The sequence below is a fragment of the Idiotropiscis lumnitzeri genome, chromosome 21 (genome assembly GCF_059441095.1).
Source record: "Idiotropiscis lumnitzeri isolate Australia: NSW breed Sydney's pygmy pipehorse chromosome 21, RoL_Ilum_1.0, whole genome shotgun sequence".
NCBI lineage: Eukaryota > Metazoa > Chordata > Actinopteri > Syngnathiformes > Syngnathidae > Idiotropiscis > Idiotropiscis lumnitzeri.
Genome location: NC_142411.1, coordinates 1,244,492 through 1,264,414, shown reverse-complemented (window position 1 = coordinate 1,264,414; position 19,923 = coordinate 1,244,492). Strand labels below are relative to the sequence as shown.

The 19,923-nt window shown below is 43.4% G+C and overlaps 1 protein-coding gene across 1 annotated transcript; it reads right to left on the bottom strand.

Annotated features, from left to right (window-relative positions):
• Positions 1–15,522: 15,522 nt before the first annotated feature.
• On the bottom strand, positions 15,523–18,962 carry naga (N-acetylgalactosaminidase, alpha). Its single transcript, XM_088286312.1, has 9 exons — positions 18,641–18,962; positions 17,912–18,072; positions 17,695–17,831; positions 17,227–17,438; positions 17,065–17,159; positions 16,835–16,996; positions 16,542–16,739; positions 16,335–16,475; positions 15,523–16,186 (listed from the first exon to the last, which is right to left on the bottom strand). The coding sequence occupies exons 1-9, from the start codon at positions 18,690–18,692 to the stop codon at positions 15,980–15,982; spliced, it is 1,365 nt and encodes a 454-aa protein (XP_088142438.1). The 5' UTR covers positions 18,693–18,962; the 3' UTR covers positions 15,523–15,979.
• Between the last annotated feature and the right edge of the window lie 961 nt (positions 18,963–19,923).

Genomic DNA, 19,923 nt, shown 5'->3' with positions numbered 1-19,923 from the left:
AGCAGCTGTCGCTCATGACACGCCAACAACATCTGGCGCCCCCGTGCCAAACATCTTAGGCAAGGACATCAGATGAGCGGCTCATGTGAGAAGCGTGAGTCATTAACGCACTTTAGCGTTGTTACTCCGAAACAACCCTCCGTTGGGAAGTTCACAATCTACCAAGGAATTACATCAATAGAAAAATGACAAATTGCTGTTGACATCAAAAGTTTTTTTTTTTGTTTTTTTTAATTGCCCACACAAGAACGTATCCGCAGGCTAACAAGTGCATGCCAAACCAAGAAGATGCCCTCTAACTTCAAAGGCTTTTCGCTTCTCAACTCAACAGCATTTAGAAAGCACTTTAAGACTCTTGAGCTTTCGCCGAGTCTTCGGTACCTCAAATAGTGTCTGGTTCGCACACAGGGGCGTAATGGTGGAGATGCCCATTTAAAGATTTCAAAACAAATAATACAAACTTAAAACAAACCCTAAAATGTAAAGAAGCAGATCGCGTCTAGAGGCGAGCAGCGGCATTTTGGACCAACTGGAGATGTTTGATGGAGGATTGCCGGACTCCAAAAATAAAGTACGTTACAGTAAAACAAGAGGTGACGAAGGCATGAATTACTGAAAGAAAGGAGGGTCGGACTTGAAAAATAAATAAATAAATAAATTGGGATTGTATTATTCACACTGCATGACAAAATAATCAGATACATGAAGAAAAAAAATTGATCTACCGTGTGACGATAGCCATAGAAGCTGAAATCTGATTGGACAAAAAAAAACTTCCACATCCTGTACTAGAAGCAGTCAAGAGAACGGCCACAAAATGAAGAGAGTAGAATGAAATTTCATTTTACAAATACGAGAAATCCGCTAGTCGATGATGATCGCGTTGAAGGCAGCAGAGATGACCTTTCTGGCCCTGACCTCCGTGAGAGTTGAACAAACTGAAAGCAATCACACTGTGGCGCTTCCTTTCTTTTTTTTTTTTTTAAGAAGTAGTTATCACTGCGGGCTTAGCAACTTGCTCAGTAACACTTTAGCAGTAGCTGATCTGTCGGCCCCGTGGCACCAATCTAAGCCTTCTCAATGTGCTTTAAGTGGACCTTTGGAGATCTTTGGCCATGTTTGTTTTGAAAGCGGTTCCCTCTAAGCCTCGTTGCCCTGCCGCTTCCTAGACGGATTAGCTCCCCTCGCTTTACATGCATACCTATATATATATATATATATATATATATATAAATGTAAAGCACAGCAGATAAGCCCGGGAAATTCTGGGGGCCCTCCTGGTTTTACAGAGTACAACTGGCCAAAGAATGCCGTAAACATTTAATCTGTGATTTAATGGCAGCTCGGGGCGCGCGGTGCCAGCGAGACGCTCAATTGTGCTTGTTTCGTCTCAGTCTGGCAGCTTTGAAATGTCAAAATAAGCGGCTTTGCAATTTGAGATGCGGCCAAATGGACTTCAACAGAAAGAAAATGAACAAAAAAAAAGTTAACAAAGATTCGCCGCCTAATATCTTTTTACCATATGAAATGTGTGCCTTTAAGGGGTGTGGCCTTGCGTTGCCACGAAATGGAGTTGGTCGTGTTTGACAGCTTGTCCTGTTCAATAAATGTATGACTCATTTCTTGCATAAAAAGTTGTGACTTTCTTTCCCGAAAGACAACTTCCACTGCTTAATTTGTCGTCTTATTTGGGAGCACTTTGCTGTAAGTCCGCCCGCTGCAAACGGTTGTGACCTTTTAGCTCGTGGCACTGGTAACCATGGTGACCGGCGAGACTAATCGTCAATCCCGAGGCGGTAAACGTGCTTCCAGGCAGGTAAATGAGCGCACTCTGCGGATATAAAAGGACTCTAATCACGTTTGGCAGCAAGCCCGGCCGGCCCACAGGCGCGGTCGGGTATAATATGTGCTCACTCACACGTACGATGCCTTTAATCTATATTTACCTATGTTTGCGACCGACGGTCACACGAGTGAAAATGCCCTTGTTGGGTCATGAGGTGGAGGAGGGCGGCGGGGAAAAGTCACACGCAAACCAGTTTACGAAAGGATCAGTGGGCAGGTACGAAATCAAGGAGGAAGCGTCAAAAGGAGGATGAAGAAGAAATGATTCATCATCCGTTTGATAATAACGTTTTCAAATTGGGTTTGACTCTGTATCATAATGAGCTAGCACACAGAACTGTAAAGTATTTTAGGTTGGAAAATGTCATGAGAAGAAGTCCCTACCCAATATTTCCGGGTACTTGACGGAGTAGGTGAGAGGTGGAGTCTCCCCTGAATCGCTCCTCAAGTTCCAGACAAGTGGCTCTTCCTTTTCCACAATTTGAAAAAAATCCATCCAGGAATGGAATGACTGCATGACGATTTATTTGTGTTCCTGGAATACAAAAGTGAGAAAAATAGATGAACTTTGGGGCGTTGCTTGTGTAGCGCTTCACACATCTGACATCGGGCATTTTGTCTCCGTATAGCAGAACAAATTCAAGATTGACCAAAAATCAAATCTCTAAATTGTCTTTCAAGCCGTAGGGAAGCAGGCATTCATTAGTCTCTCCTAAATGGTAGCTGTCGTCTCCGTTTATTAGCCACAAGCTTGGCCTTGTTAAAAGAAAACAAAAAAATTCACAAGCACTCGGGGAAACAAATTTGGCAGCATTGTGAAATTCCTGATCCACCACAAATCACTTTGCACTCAAACGAGGTTGATGAATGTGTGAAGTTTTAACATTATGATCACTGCTCGTTCCCTCATTAAACACTTGTTTTTTTTTTGTTTTTTTGCATTACTGCTTGTTCCCTCATTAAACACTGTGTGTGTTTTTTTTATTAGGATCTGTCGAAGCAATTCATTGCAAGGCTCAGTCGTCTTGTTTCCAACTTGCACAATGGGAATTGGAAGGGGAAAAAAACGACCAAGTTTGCCTGCTTTGGTATTTTTTATGCATGCAGGTGTACCATGCTTTATTCATGGACAAATAACAAATTGCTTGACGTGCATAACGCTGACTTTAAAATGCACCACCTGGTTTGATACGACAGACCTAAAATTTCCTTTCCTGTATCATTTGGCTCGCCTGGCGACCACTTCCCAGGCTGCTTTCTGGAGGCATTAAATTGATAGATTGCATCATGTCGGTTATCTTCCACGTGTATAGGTGACTCTCGACAGAGGTGACAACTGAGCAGATTTGTTTTGTTTCGCTTGATTGTGTCTCGTCGGTCGCTGCGACCACATCACAAGCATTCGGCACTTATTATGTCAAAGTTGATTTTGTCTTCCCTGCTATCTCCCATGCGATTAGATTCCCACAAGTCACATGAATCCATTTTGTTTCCCTTACGAATGAACAAAATTAACTTTGACCAACATTCCTCTGACAATAAACACAAAATGCTTTCTTGACCTTTCCACTTACTTTCTCTTGTGACTGTTAACATGTCACCCACTTTTCAGGTTTATGCACCACATAACATCAATACACAAATATTTCATAAGAGCATATTTATTACAATGAAAATATGAATTGGGGGCATTTTTAAGCAGAAGCAGCAGCAAGCCCAGGAGAGCACAGCCATGCTTCATTGACTTTTTAGCAACTTTCTCTTGTGACTGCCAAAATGTCACCAGCTTTTCATATTCCTCGACGGTAAAACATCATGAAACAGATGTGACATATCATAAATAACACATCGGCAGATATATTACTAAAGAAAATAAAAGAAATAAAAGAGGATGTGTGTGTTTTACTTTTTGAAGCAAATGAAAGTAGTAGCAGCGCAGCCAAGCACACGTTTTGTCGCATTCTTGTGAATATTGTCTTAAAAATAGCATGTGGCTTTAAGTCGCAACTAACTAGTAAAAAAGCGAAAGTTTTACGGGACAAGAGAGAAGAGAAAATGTTGCTATTAACTTCTGAGTCGTTAAAACCTCAAAGTTTTGTCACCTCACCCTGTTGTGAATAATACTTTTAAAATTAAAAACTAATAAACGCTAATATTTGGCTTTTAGCAACAGTTAACGAGTTAAAAACAACTAGAGTGTCTCTTTATACATATACTTACAGGACAAGGGCGACAGGCCACAAATGTAGCGAGCATGTTGCTAGCAGCTTCCCAGAAGGTTCGTATGTACTTTTTAGCTACAGCTAACTAATAAAACACATTACAAAATAGAGGAGACATGTAAATATGAAGAAGAAAATACAAACTATGTGTGCGTGTTTTGAAGCAAAAAAAAAAAAAACATGCGGTGACTAAATAGCTCATTGATTGTGATGACAAAAAAAAAACAACTAAATAGCTCATTAAGCTAACATTTAGTACGCTGCTAGCGTCTGTTAAAATATTTGTAGTCTTTTGTGAATATTGTGTCAAAAGTTAGCGATGGATAGCAAATTATGTGTAAATACGTCGATACGTGGGTGAGAAAGAAAAACTGACCGGGAATCCCTTTATGGTGGACCGGCGAATGACTGGTTAGCACTTCCGCCTCACAGTTCAGAAGTGCAGGGTTCGATTCCGGGTGTCGGTACTCGATGAGGACGGTTTTTTTTTTAATGCTTTATTGAGCATTTTAAATAGACAATACAACAGAATCACAAATTCAGTTCAAATATCAAACCATTACATACATGATTCATCTTGTAAAATATGTCCCTAGTTATTAAAACATAACATATTTATAATGCAATATTATGAACGGATGAGATAATGCATGGATGAATATAATACATAAATGTTTTTGCTGCCTTTGTAAACGAGTTCCGCTGTGATGATATCAAAATGAGCTTTGAACTAAGGAAGCCAGGAAGAAAATGAAACAAAATTAAAAAATGACTAAATAATAGATGGTGGCCGGGAGGCGTCTGGTCCAAGAGTAGCAGACGTTTGTCCGAGATTAGCGGCGAGGTTGCGGGGACGTGATAAAGTGAGATTAAGTGAGATTACATTCCCAGCGTGTTCTCACTCAAATCGGCCTATTCATGACCACTTAAATCATCGACATGTGATTACCTTCGCATGGCTCAGCCATCAAATTATAAGTGAAGGTGAGGGATCTATGATGGTGCCGTTATTTTTTTTTCCTTATCTTCATTACACAATCAACAGTGGTGTGTTTTTATTTACTGCAGATAAGTACATCACTAAAAAAATTAAATACATAAAAAGAGAGCAATGTCATCAACCGTGATTGACATCTTGATTGTTGAGATTTTGTCCAACTTAAAAGGTTACAGTAGTAATAAACAAAAAAAATGAACATTTTGTCAGGGTGATGTGTTGTGATCACACAGTAAATTGCCTCTACATTAGGACGATAATCTGAACATATAAGTGGCTTACTTTTAATCTCTTTACAATGCCAGATTGGAGGATTTTCACATATGTGGATGGCAAATCCCAAAAGGAAATTGAGCACCTTTGCCGGCCGCGTCATCGCAAAGGTATGACCAAGTCGAGTGACGTGTCACGCAAAATCACACGGAACAACTGTTTGTGGCAGCGTTCGGAAAACTGTTACATCATCACATGTGCGCCATTTCAACCCGTCGTGGTGAAATTGATTTTTTCATTTTTCATTTTTTTTTTTTTTTTGCAGAAGCATAATGCTACGTCGATTATTTCCAGGACAGCCGCAGTAACAGCAAACATCGGTTTCCAAAACTGATTTGGGGAAAGCCTGACTCCTCCCGTTTGCTGGCTTTTGGGTTGTCTGGCAAGCTGAAGCTCAAGGACGAACAGATAACAGGAGACACACACACACACACACACACACACACACACGCACGAGCGTACGCGCTGCTCTGCATGCAGGTTTCCAAGACTAAATCAAACATTCGGCAAATTCACAGAAAAAGTCCGAGAGGAATCGGCTTGTGAATTATGTGCCACGTTGGCTTTGCAAACCTTTTCCCTTCTCTCACATTTGCAACGAAATAAATAAAAGCCGAAGCATCCCCAATTTGAGGAGACGCTTGCCTCGGTTGCATTAGACAGTTAACTCTTTCCACACCGAAGCGGAAACTCCTTCACGTCACCCAGCCCCCCACTTCGTCCTCCCCCAAGAGAGTCAAAGCTCCCACGAGGCATTGAGATCTCCTTTTAGCCTCAACGATCAGCAAGCCAAGTGGCGCTTGTCACCAGATCCGCTCAAGGTTCTTCGGAATGGCATGCGAGCCCAATTGGCAGCTTAACGGACGCCGCCCGCAACAAACGAGGGAGCTCTCTCCGGTCAAATCGCATCGGCGGCAACTTCCCGTCAATGTTCCCTTTGAGTCCGACGAGCCGGCGTACCTGCAAGACAAAAGGAGACGCATTTCACACGGGCGAGACCACTTTGATCACATTTGTGAGTTCTCGTTTCGCGGTGAACGAGAAAAATCACAAGTCGGCAAATGGCGACACCGGATGAAATATTTTGGCAGCAATTGCAGCTTGCGACCTCAATTCACAGACAAAAATCAAACGATGGTTGCGATTATCCACGTCAGCTGGTTTAATATTTCATTTCACCAGCCAAACACGATAAAATGTCATCTTTCTTTTCCATTTTGGATTAGTGGTTGCAAGCGTCTGGACTCGCTGGTTGTCCCGCAAGATCTGGTCGTCTCCCCCCCCCCCCCAAGCAATAAACGCATCTCGCCAGAGATAATGTCAACCTCGGCGATCGGGTTTCAGAAGAAAGTTTCCTGGAAGTGATAATGACCTCTCCTGAGCGAGCGAGCGACGCCAGCAGGCACATGTGCCGCGCAAGTTGTCGGGCATTGTCACATTTACGGCCGTCGGCGCTTTACGACCGCGCCGACAGATGACGTTTTGAGGTGAGCGAGGGCGTGCGATTTGCTAGCTTGACAAAAGTGACTGCCGTGTATGCGGCTTTTTATTTGATGGATTTATATTTATGACCGACAAATGTTGTTCATACAAATATTTACTGCAATTCTGACTTTTTAACTGTGTTAGCAGACGTTAATGAGAATACCGAAATCGAAAATTATGTTCTAATTTACAATTTCTGGATTTTTTTACATTATAAATGTCACAATTACAGTCGTAGAAAACTGGTGGAGTTCCTCAAGGCTCCCTACCAAGTACACAGATTTTGGTGTTTTTCTCTTTTTTTTAATTAACTCATTTAATCCTAGAAAAATTCACTCAAGGAAAGCCCTCAATTCCAGCACGTTTTTGTGTTCTAATGCTTTAAAAACACCCAAAAAAAAAAAGCTAAGACGTATAAATCCGTCTTTGGGAGGATGTATGTCTTTACATTGATTTTTTTTTTTTTTCAAGCCAAAAACAGGATGCATGTTGTCGTCACAAGTTCACATACGCTCATGAAAGTTGGAATAGTTTTGGTGTTTTAATGATTCATTTTTCCAGATAAGATTTATACGACACGGGTTTTGTTTATTTATTTGTTTTGGATTTTCTCTCATCAAAAGAGGATGAAGTGAACACACAAACGCACAATAATCACAATACATCGTTGCGCTGAGTGTTCTCGAATGTCTTTTTATTTGACACATCCAAGCCCGATTACCTTCTTGTTCGTGGTCATGATTGACTGCAGCTGCAAGTTGCTTTTTGCCAGCATAACTTAAAAAAGAAAAAAAAAAGGTTTGTTTTGACAGCGTTCGGTGGATTGACCAATCCTCTAAACAATGGGAACGTCCAAAGAACACAATAAAGATCTAAGAGGACAATTACAGATTCATACCAGTTGGAGAAGTTTTTTTTTTTCTTCTTTTTTTTTAAAAGCCATAGTTTAACAACTCCAGATTCCACAATCATCATTTGAAATAATTAAAGTAAGTGGGACTCGTCACCGCTGTGCCAACGAAGAGTTTGATGATAAACTGTCAGCCGAAGATGAAAAGAAATTGGTGAGGACGTTTAGGGACAGAGCAAGCCTAATTGTTTTGTTGAATTTGTTTTTCTTTTTTAATCATCCAACATTTTAATATGATTCCACCCGGGAAAAAAGATTGGCTCTAATAAATCATGTAAAGTTATTTTTATAAAATTAATGTCAATGACGAGCGCGCGCGTGGGCAACAGCAAACTGGAAAGAAAAAAAAAACAACAAAAAAAACTTTTGCATCTTTCTGCCGTTGTTTGACTTTGCTTGGCAGCCTTTTATGATAAATGAAGCATCGTCGTCCATAATCGAATTCCTCCTTCAAGCTCGCTCCATTTCATTTTTCATGATTTGACCAACGTGCTCAACACAAAAGTGTATTTCGGGATTTCATTATTTTTACTTTTCGCAAGCTTCTGCATTTCAAAGTTGAATTCGGTCAATGCCAGCGAACGATTGCTCGAAACTTGAGTGACGGGCGAGCGAGGGCACGTCAGGACGGCACCAAACAAGCTGATCTTTATCGATCTTTACGAGATGAGCCCATCATTCGATTCAGATGTGTTGGAGGGGGGAAACATCTAAAAGACGCCGGCCCTCGAAGATCGAAGAGTTATTTAATGGACAGTTGAGCGAGCTGCGGTTTCGACGCTTTTGTTTGAGAGCGGAGAGAACGGCTTGAGATGTCGTGGCTTCGAAGCCTCATTTTCAAGATTTGCCTTTTTTATTTTTATTATTATTTTGTCAAGGTTGTTTCATTTTAAGCGACACAAACTTCAAAACACGTCAAAATTTTCTTTTTTTTTTTTTGACTGATCACGAAGCCCGTCACGTTTTAGATGGATTAGATCTCCATGTACGGCGTCTCGCTTTTTTTTTTTTTCCAGAAAGCTTCTTTCAATTTCCTGATTATGGGCGTGGCCTTTTTGTGCAAAATCCTCTGAGGAGAAAAGGACGTGGTCACATGTTGCTTCTCAGGACATTTCCTTCATTCCAAGTGAGCTGCAGCACTTGCAACAAAGCAGTCGGGGGATTCCTCAGCGACATCTTCCGTCATCGTTCTCCTGCGAGCGTGGCCTTCCCTCGCGCGTCACGTGTCGCGCGTCGTGGTCTGCCGGTAATTGCGAGCTGGCCTTCCAAAGTGATGGAGCACTGTTGCCAGGGAAGGTTTGCTGGCTTTAGACCCGTGACTAAATGCTATGTGTTTATTTACATTCTGCTGCGTCGTCAAAAATACCCACCAGTTGGCTCGGGCCGTAAAGTTTAGCGGTCGTCGTCATCATTGCGTGCTGGCGGCGTCTTTCAACGTGCGGCTACTTCTGATCGGCTTTCTTCACGACTTTGGAAATAAACACGGCTCAGTGACGGTTGAATTCTTGCATCATCGACCAAGAGGATGATGCAAGATGACAACATGAGCTCCAGAAAGTCGAGCGCGGCGGACGAGAGCTCAAATTTTGGATGCTCGGCGAAAATTTCGGAAAGGCTCGACTTGAAGCAAAAGTCCTGCCTGTTTGAAAAATTGCCTTTGCGAGATTGTGGAGAACTAATTCAACTTGATTTTTCTTTTTTTGCCAGAACTAACTTGGGACTTGCGTGACTCTTAAAAGGTCAACATTTTGCATGTGACCTACTTCTTGATAACACTGAAATTTATTTTGCGTTTCAATATTAAAAAAAATTGTTCAGCACATTATTGATGACGGACGCCGGCCACGTTGGAAGTCAAGCGAGTGTGCGTGTGTGTGTGTGTGTGTGTGTGTTTTAGTGTCAGACAGGTGGCCGTAATGACCAAGTAAATATTTGACACTGGCTAACAGCAAGCCCTGCAACATTTGACAGTCTTATTTTCCACATTTATCGGAACAAAGCCTTGAAGGCTCGTTTCCACTCCGGTTGCTCGAATTGTTAAAAGAAATAATAATTTTCGTCGTCTGAGATTTTTTCAGCAAGTCTGCATTGGCTCTTTCACGAAGGAGTGACTTTTGGCTGCTCACACGACGAAACAGGCCCAGGTTTCGACAAGCGGTCAGTTCTTGGTGATTCCAAACATCTTCCACCTCCGCATGATGGAGGCAACGGTGCTCAATCGGACCTTCAACCTCACAGATCTCGCCAGATCGTGTTCCGCGAGACAACGGCGTCTTGGAGGTCAGCGTTGCCTTTGTGCACTGTCAACTGGGACTTCCATGACGACACCAAAAGACGCTTGAGTCAGGCGTTCTCCAGGCAAACCCAACAAATGGAAATGGTAACACCTGACTGCCCCCTAGTGGTCACCAGCCAGATTGAAACGACCTTATTGAGCTGAAAGAGTATGAAAGAAAGCCAGTCTCATCTTTTCTTGACCAAAATCAGATCTGCTTCTCACATGAGCTGATCCGAAGCACGCGGGCGCCAGGAGACAACGTCCTTGATAAGAAGTGATCCGGTGTACTTTGACTTCCCCACGGAAAGTAAAAGCGTTTGACTCAGCGAAGGGACGACGTGGCCACAGTCACACACGCGCCACAATGGCAGCACAGCGTCGCCTTCACGTCAGCGCTTTCCTTCCGCCACACAAATAGCCCGAACTGTGCTCGCCCAGGAATGAAACAGCAGCTGATCACGCGTCGGCTCCAAGACGTAAAAAAAGAAAAAAACAAAACGTCCCTGTGGCGCTTGCAGGTGGCATTGGACACAAATGGCCTTTATGAGCCATGTGGCATCATGCGAAGGCATTAGTGCAACAAGACATGCGGTCAAGTTGCCGGGGGTATGGAAAGTGCTCAAATGGCTTTCCATAAAGCGGTTTGCACATTTCCAGCTTCGGCTCCATGAACGAGTGAATAAGCGGCGACGACGACGTTAGCTGATTTCAACTTGGTTTTATTTTTGTTGCAGGCTCAATTTATGTGGACGCTTATTTTATTCTTTTTTGGGGGGGGAATGTTTAAGTGAAGGGTTGCTTTTGCAAAAATAGCTAAACTAATGAGGACGCCACTTTGAACAATCAACTAGTTGGTCAACTCATGCGCGTTGCGAGTGAGGCAAAATCGTGCACTAGTGGACAAATGTGAGCGACAAGTAGACAAAGAGGATATTTGAGAAGAGTTTGGGATTTTTCATTAGAGTTTGTTTTTATTTTCGCTTTGAGTTTTGTTGTTTAATTCCCGTTTTCATTAGTTTTAGTATTCATTTTAGTTTTTTTGTGGAATGAAATAAAATGAACTTCCCTCTTACTGTACGGACATATAGTAATAGCGAAATACATTTAAAAATGAACCCTGAATGCCAGGATAATGTGGATACATCCATCTTGTCTGGCATCCCTTCAAATTCTATCATACACACTTACATAACGGGTCTCTCTAACACACACTAACACACACACACACACACAGAAACGCTCAATTAGACTAAACCGTACCAAGTCCCCAGAGTTAATATTTAGACGGGTTCGGCCTACCAAGATATACGCAGCCTGGGCTGAAGGTCAGCTCCCATTTCCTCTTTGAACAGTCTGCGTGTGTGTTTGTATACCTGCTGCCCACATGTTGTGTGGACCTAAAGAAAATTTGGCTTCCGTCATAATATCTCAAAAATTATAGTAATATATATATATATATATATATATATATATATAAAAATCTATTTCATGATTAGACTTTTGGGAATCATATTTTGAAAGAGCAAATGTGAATCTTTAAGTTGTAAATGTAGGTCAATGTTTAGGCCAGCAGAGAACTTCCTCTACTCTGAGAATTGTTTCGCTAATGTTGTGTCCTGGGTGTGTACACATCGTATTTACTCAACTGAGGTCATCCACTTGGCTGATGATTGTTTTTTTTTGGTTTTGTTTTTTTGTCTTGAAGCGCATCGTGTTACGCAGCTAACATTTAGGCCGCATCAATGTGAGTGAGAGCTAGATTGACAGGCAAACGGCCGGGCTGCCAAGCACACCGACAGAGTGACGGAGACGCGAGAAAATCCAGCAGCGTCCAAATGAGGCCGTCCAACTGCTGACAGGGCAAAGAATAGCACAACAAATCCGGCACGCGGATATTCGCATGACCACATGAGAGGTTGTGAGAGGCATTGTTGACCGATCAAGTCTCTCTATTTTCATTGGCCGCCGCGGTCACATGATGGCTTTCTGCCACCTCGGCACAGCATCAGGCCTTACGTTCATTCTTTGGCTTGACCCGAAACATAAATTTAATGAACGTCCAACAAAATCCTGGATTGGGTGACAATACACTAGGAGGAAAAAATAGCTTTAAAGAAGCTTTTGGCCAACAGAAACATGTCAAACACAACATTGACTGACACGTCAAATATTTAAACCAAAACAAGACTGGGAAGAGGCTTTTGATGGCAAAAGACTAACTTGTCCTTATCCGACTTCAACGAATTATGGAGGAGAGATTCAAAAACAAATCTGCAAATACTGTATGTGTGTTTGCCACAATATAGTAATAATATGTGGGGTTTTTTTTGTTACTGCAAAGTCCCCTTCACTTTAGGGATTACGTTCCAGGGTGCCACCACAATAAGTGAAATCATCTAGAAATAAGACCCTCTTTAAATACTTCCTCGACATCTTTTTAGTCACATTTTATGCACTTATTGTTGAATTCTTTGAACCCTTAAAAAATATATATAATGAGAAAGAGAAAGCGCAATGTATAAAATGACAACTTTTGCACAGTTACTGTAACTGATCTTTCTCTGCGTTTATAGAAAGGAACAGGATTTTTTTTTTTCACAAATCAACCATTTATGCATCATCTCGCAATATAATCTGATTGGGGCTGTCAAATGTGTTAACACAATCGAGGTCATTTAGCTCCACGAAAAATAAACAGCAACAGAAAATGTGTCCCATGTTCATGTTTTTAGTGACACAGCTTTCTATTTTAATGTTCATACGTGAGCAGGGGAGACTTACCGTAATTGCCTCGTTCACAAAACTCACCTCAGAATGTTCTTCAAGCAGCCATTAGCGAACTTGTTCCTCCAGCGTCGGTCATCGAAGCCTTCTCTTGTTTTTTTGTTTTGTTTTCGTGCAGTAAAAGTAACAGCAGAAGCCCAGAGCGCCCCCTCGCGGCTGTCTGTGAAGTTACTTTTTTCCTGCACGTCTTTGTAAAAGAGTAGGAGATATTGGTGCATAGGTATAAGTGCGCTCTTGTGGTTGTGTATGAAATTACTTTTTTCATGTCTAAATCGCTTCAAAGTATAAATCGCAGGACAAGCCAAGCTATAAAAAAAAAAAAAGTGTGATTTATTATAAAGTGTTGAGCCATCACTTTCTTTAGGTATCAACAACAAGATTAGAGAGGATTTCACATTTAATCATCTCAACTTGGTTTGCAATGCTTCCTGCTTTCACTTTTCTTTCAGATTTACAGTGTGGAACAAAATCTAGTGGAATTACACCCACAATAAACGGGAGGCCGGACAAAAATATTTTTAAGATGCACAAAAACAAATTGTGTGAAATAGCTATATATTCTTTTTATTCTGTTTTTATAAAATAGTGCGTTGTTTTTTTTTTAAGCAAATAAAATAAGATGGTGGTGCTTTTTGGGGGGACTTGAACGGATTCAAGTAATGTAAAAGCAGAAAATTTATTCCATAAAAGAATAAATTGAGTTATGAGCTTGGTAATGGAACAAATTCAAGCCATCAGTCAAGGTATTAGACTCGATACCAAAGACGTCCACCTGCTAGCCCTGAAATACTTCCAGGCATTTTCTGTGCGGTTGATTGGGTCCAAATCCCCCTGCTGTGTTGGCCGCGTGTTTGGCTCCAGGCGGCGGAATGGTTTTTGTACCTCTGCCCAGAAAGGCTCCTGCCGCCAACATGGAAAACCTCTGCGCAACAATGGCCACACACATTGGGAGAACAGATGTACAGTAGGTTGCTGATGTGTTGCCCCGCACTGTGGATGTGAACGTTTTCGGACAGGGGGGGGGGGGGGGTCTGGGCAAAGACCAACAAATGTTGGGAAAATATTACTCACATTTTCACTGAGCAAATACGCTTCAGTTCGGTCGGCCTTTGGCTAACATCGTAGCCGGTTAGTTACCATTGCTCAGTCAGTCTTTGCTCAGTCAGTCTTTCTGTACGCGCTCCGTGGAAGCATAGTCGGTGATAAAATAGAGTTTTAAATGAAGGTCATTGTTTTAAAGGCTCACCGGAATAATCCAACATCAGCCTCAATTTGAACCAGGAGAATACCTGGTTCACGTTTCCTCTTTGCAATTGCTGTCACCCACCTGTGGATTAAACCACACACAAAAAGACAAAGAAAAAGCCTTTGATGACCTGAGAATTGATTTACTCGTTCTCATAAATCATGACGGCACTTGAAGAGTTAGAAAGGACTTGGTGAGCTCCGGACAGTGTGTGTGTGTGTGTGCGTGTGCGTGTGTTGACTGTGACCCTTGCCGGCTGCCAGTTGGCAAGCGACCTCGTGGCCGGGTGCCACGCAAACCCGACGCCTCCCTCCGGCAACGTGCAGCTCGCCTCGTTCGCTGCCGCGGCGTGGAAAGCAAACGAGGACGAGGCTCCTCCTCCACGTCCACCTGCCGTACAACAGCGACCACTAGCGGCCGAATGGTGGCGTTGATTCATTCAGAAAACGGAAAAGGAAACACACAACCCTTGATAGTGTTTTTGTGTTGAATTCGCCAGGGGGGGGTTGTGCTACTTAATGGAATCAGACCACATGAGTGGTGCATAACGATTGGCGAGGACGTTCGACCGCAGCTGTGGGCCTACGTGAGCTTTTGCAGGAACACACCCCATATCGAACAAAAAAAAAACTTTGTTGCCCTTTCTCCCTTTGTGTGCCGCTACTAATAAGACTCGGGACTGCACTTGATCTTTTCTTTTCAGTGAAATGTCTCCTCGCATATTTCCCTTGATATTGAGACGTGTCATCTTGTCAGCAGAACAAAACACGTCATTTTTTTTGGCAGGCTGGCCAGTGATGGGACTTAAACGATGACTCCATGACGTCGAAGTTGGCGCCATAGTCGCGCTCCCGTCAATTGAGACCAGCAATCTACCTTAAAAGGCCGCAATGGCGCGTTTTCGCCTGTAGGTGGCAGCATTTCCTGCAGTTTTGCATGAACTTGATCCCATTATCATGAAGTCCGCACTCTACACGTTGTCAGCTTTTAAATGAAAACCATTTTGAAAAATCAGATTGGCAAAAATGGAATTGGTGGGGTTGCGTAGATAGTGAAGTAAGAACCAGTGATTTGTCCTGCATTACATTATAAAACCATAAATGTCTCAGCTGGTGCCGAGCATTTATCGGAAGACAGGAGGCGGCTATAAAGCAAGCGGGTGACACAGGTCAATGTAGTCCAAGTCCAAGGTAGCAGCTGACCTGCCCGGTCTTGTGTGAATGAGCAGGTGCACTTTTTGGCAGTGAACAGTTCATGTGTCACGTCCCACGTCAGCCTCTGAAGAGCAGCGCTGACCTCTGCTGGCGAAACACCAAGTTTTAATGTGCAGCGTTACGTCACATGGCGTGACTATGCAATCAAAATGTTTCACCCAACTATTACATTTACATGCAACCTAAAACAATCTTTTTTTTTTTTAATTGTGTTTTGAGATATAGTTGTAAACAAGAACGAAACTGCATCAGTAACACCAACCTTCAGTTAAATATCTGATAGATCAAGTTTTATTAAATTCTTATTCTCTGCATTTGGTTTCATTTCTGTTGGGTGTTTTTAGATTGATTTATTTTTGTTCAATCAGGTTATAGCCATCAAATTTGTCATGATGACGTCAGAACTTTTCCATCTTTTGGTTGTTCATTCAAAGCAAAGTCAACGTTGATGCAACAATAACTACATTTAAGGTTCAAACAGTCGGCTGTAGTCGGCAATACTAATTATTTTGGTCTTAAATTGCCCATCCGAGTGAATTTATTCTTGTAGAAACTAGTAATGTGCAAATTTGAAAGTGGATCACGGATATTTTTTTTCTTGGTAAATTTTCAATCGTCTGACCCTGAGTAAACTTGAGAATACACAGAATACACCTCATGTGATGAGGACCTTCATGATCAGGTGGTGTGAGGTCTTGTTCGTGAAAGCGAGCAGGACGGGGACGTCACAAGAAAACAGGTGGGATGGCGTTGGCGACATCACCTCGGGCGAGTCCTCTTTGTCGGCCGTCTCCAGACAACGGGCGCGAGAGCAATCTCGGTTTGGCGGGAGCCGAGACGTACCACATGACCACGCCCGTGGGGTTCACCGACACCACGAAGCTGCTTGAGTCTTTGAGCAACACGATTCCCCCCGAGAACACGTCATATACCTAAAACGTTGAGATAGAAAATGGCCTACATTTACGTTGAATCATAACCGACGACACAACAGAGTTGCGTTCTCATAGCGTTGACGTAACAGAAAACAATCAAATAAAAACAACAGTCAGAGTGGTTTTCATTTTGAAGGCGACAGACCTTGTAGGTGCCCAAAGTGTAGTTCAACTTGCTGAGGGACGTTTGGTAGCGGTACGGCATGTCGTGGCGTCGACTGAAGAACACCAAAGCACTGGCATCATTTGACAGCGACCGCCAGAACACCTCAATGCCGCTCTTCTCCTGAGGGAAAGCAAGTACGTCCCGAAAGATATGCGGGGCGAGGGGGATCAAAAATTGTCACCGCACCTTCAGGATGCGTCGTCCCGGAAGGCCCAGAGGGTCCTGGTTGATGCCGATGGCCATTTTGTTTTGCAGGATGCTGCGGGCGCCGCTGTCGATGGTGCGAAGGTCGTTGGACATGAAGAGAGGGGCGGCCATGATGGCCCAGAGAGCCATCTGTGACCGCGACTGATCCACGCTGAGGCCAAAGTCGCCGATGATCAGCTGCCACGACACAGGAGTTTGCGAGTAGGTGACAAATTCATTTTCCAACAACTGACATTTTGGCCGCAGCCGAGAGACCAGCAGCCTTCACACACCATATCGGGGTCATTCCATCCGCCGGGCCCGGCGGCGGCGGTCAGGACCTCTTGGTTGTCAAAGAACCAATCCACAATGTTCAGCACGCTGTCCCACGAGTCCTGGATGTCGCCGTAGTTCCGCCACAGGTTGCAGATCTTGGCCAGAAGACGGTAATCCACCTAAAAACGTCAAATGATTTGAAAGCAAGTTCAAAGAGCGTGACTTTGAGCCCACATGATCGCGCTACCTTGGGTGGCAGTCCGCCTTGGTAAGCGGGCCAGCTGCACGAGTAGCCGATTGGACGGCCCGTGGCGTTGAGCGCCTTTGACATGCGAGGATAGCCTATCCGGGGGCGGAACAGGCTCAGACGCGATCGCCGCCGATTTTCATCGATCGCCACGAGGGTTACCTTGCTCCTGCTCTGTGGCGTTGGAATAGCAACCGTCGAACTTGAACATGTCCACCTCCCAGTCGCCGAAGGTCTGAGCATCCACTTCGATCTTGTCCAGCGGCGTGCCCGGGTAGCCCCCGCAGGTATGTGTGCCCATGTCGCCGTAGATGCCTAACTTGAGCCCCCGGTCGTGCATGTAGCGGGACAGCCGGCGGATTCCACCTGGGAACCTGAAAGTCCAAACACAGACACTGGAAATTTGGATTTTTAATCATGCCGAGATCAATCTGAAACGATTCACAAAGCAAAACGGTGACCAAGCGACAAACTCAGCGTTTGGGGCAGCGTTGTAGTTTCTACATCCTTGTAAAACTGCTGACTCTTGCTTTTTATGAGCCCTTCTATGACTGTCACACCTTGAGTCAAACATTTATTGACCTACACGATCACCGTGTGGTTACAGTTGGTGCGTGTGTGTGCGCGCACCTCTTGGGGTCCGCCTGGAGCCGCCCCCGCTCGTCCCGCTGCATGGACGCCCAGCAGTCATCGATGTTGACGTAAACGTAGCCCAGCTCTCTCCAGCCATCTTCTGCCAGCCTGTCGGCCATGTTGGTGAACAGATTCTCGCTGCACGGGAAGGCGCGCCCGCCATGTTAGGAATCTTTGGTAACTCGCTGAGTGAACAATTTCCAATCAGAGCAACTTGCCTGATGCAGTTCTTGGGGTCATGCTCACAGTCTATGTCGCAGCGGAAGCGTTCCCACGCCAACCAGCCCATGGGAGGGGTCCGCATGAGGCCGTTGTCCAAGGCGACAGCGGTCACAAGGAGTCCTGATGCCAACACAAGCGCCGTCCGATGCATCGCTGTGGAATGGAACGTTTAATTTTAAAGTCTATCTTGCCACAATGGAGTCAGGAAAGAAGCTGCGGCCCGAATAGCAACTGATGTCACCCCCAAACGTTTTCGCTTTAAATAAAATATTTGCCGCTGGGGTCCAAATGTCCAACAACTGCTTTTGCAACCAATAAATGCGCAACATGTCTTTGGTCAGGTTCAGCAGGATCCAAAATTGCATCAACAATTACATCCATACAAAGACAATATTTTGGTTTTGATTGAGGTTTCATCTAGCGGCGCGTTAATTGCGTATTGATATTAGTATACATTAACCTATTATAATTTACTGTAACATTAGGAGGCAAATTTGAATACTTACATGCATATAAATATTATTGTAGTATACAGACATTCTTTGATAATTTAGGAGGGCAAACAAATTAGAGTAGAGAGTTTTGCTACATTAGAAGCCCGTATATTGGAACCGAATTAAATTTTTCTATTTAGAGTTTAACTATAAAACAGAAAGCAAGCTACAAAACAAGAAATCATCAGCCAATCACTTTTCTGTTTTTCGAAGGTCCCTGAACTCACCCCCAGGAGCGCGGTAGCGTTTCATAAAAATATTCGAAACGAAACGACTCATCGAAGAACCAAATCCGATATACGAAAGTAGCAGAATTGTTTATTGAGAGTAAAATACCGGGCTGTGTTGACTTGATATCGTATATAAACTGACCGACTCTCCGGTCAAACTAAACCGGGAAGAAGTGGTGCGAGGCGTTCAATGCCGCTTCGTTTTTCGGTACGTTCCTCCTTGGCGTTTTTGTCCGCGTTCAAGTAAAGGAGGAAAAATAGTGTGAAGCAGTCTTGGTCTTCACGGTCTTTTTTCCCCTTTTTGAAATGCGGAAGTGGAGGTCACGTGACGCCGCCCTTGCACCAAGTAACCATTGAAGAGGCCGCGTTCCATTACCGTTACCAGATATCCTACATTCTTACAAACCGCAAAGGATGCAAACTTCAGATGTAAACAACGTGTACACAATGACATCCATTAACGTCACAAATGAACGGAAATTTTACACAATTTCAACGACAAAAAATGGGTCGTCTTCGAAAAATTACACTTCTATAAATATTAAACTTTGTAAGAAACATTCTCCTTGTGCACACCTGTTTGAAATCTCACGTCCGCAAGCCAAGCTATGAAAATGAAAGCGAATCACAAGTCATAAACTGGCTAACATTAAAAAAAAAAAGGTTAGCACTTCGCAACACTACATCGTCTTCGGGCGCCACGTTGTCGCCATCTCGTGGTCAGAGTGAGAAATGCTATCGGTGACCACTTCCGGGAATTCAAAATAAGCCATTCTTCCATTTGTACCCGTGCGATATTCTAGTTTCATTTTGGAAATAAAAAAAAGGAAATTCAAACTGCTATTAGCTCGAATTTCAACCCCCAAGCGCAGATGTGGGACCCTAATTTGAAATTACAACCATAGTTCAAGATCCTAACCCATATTTCCTAGTTAAAGAACCTACCTTGAAACCTAAACCGTAATGTAAAAATCATTTCAAACTATTACTTCGAAACCCTTATCGTAGTCAAACAGGTTCACTTGAAACTGTAACCATAGTACAGTGGATGCCCCAACAAATCAGTTTTCAACAGGGGAGGCCTTGAAAATGTTGTCAGTGTTGCTGTGGACACACACGCACACACACACCCTCATAAAGTGCCTGCTGCAGTCCTGAAATATGAAGGATTATTTCTGCAGATCCGCCTCAAGCCGATTATCAACCGCGAAGGCGAGCCGACGTGCTGACGAGTCAACGTGTGCCATCTTTGCTCTTCTGCCTTCAAAAGCAAGAAGAAG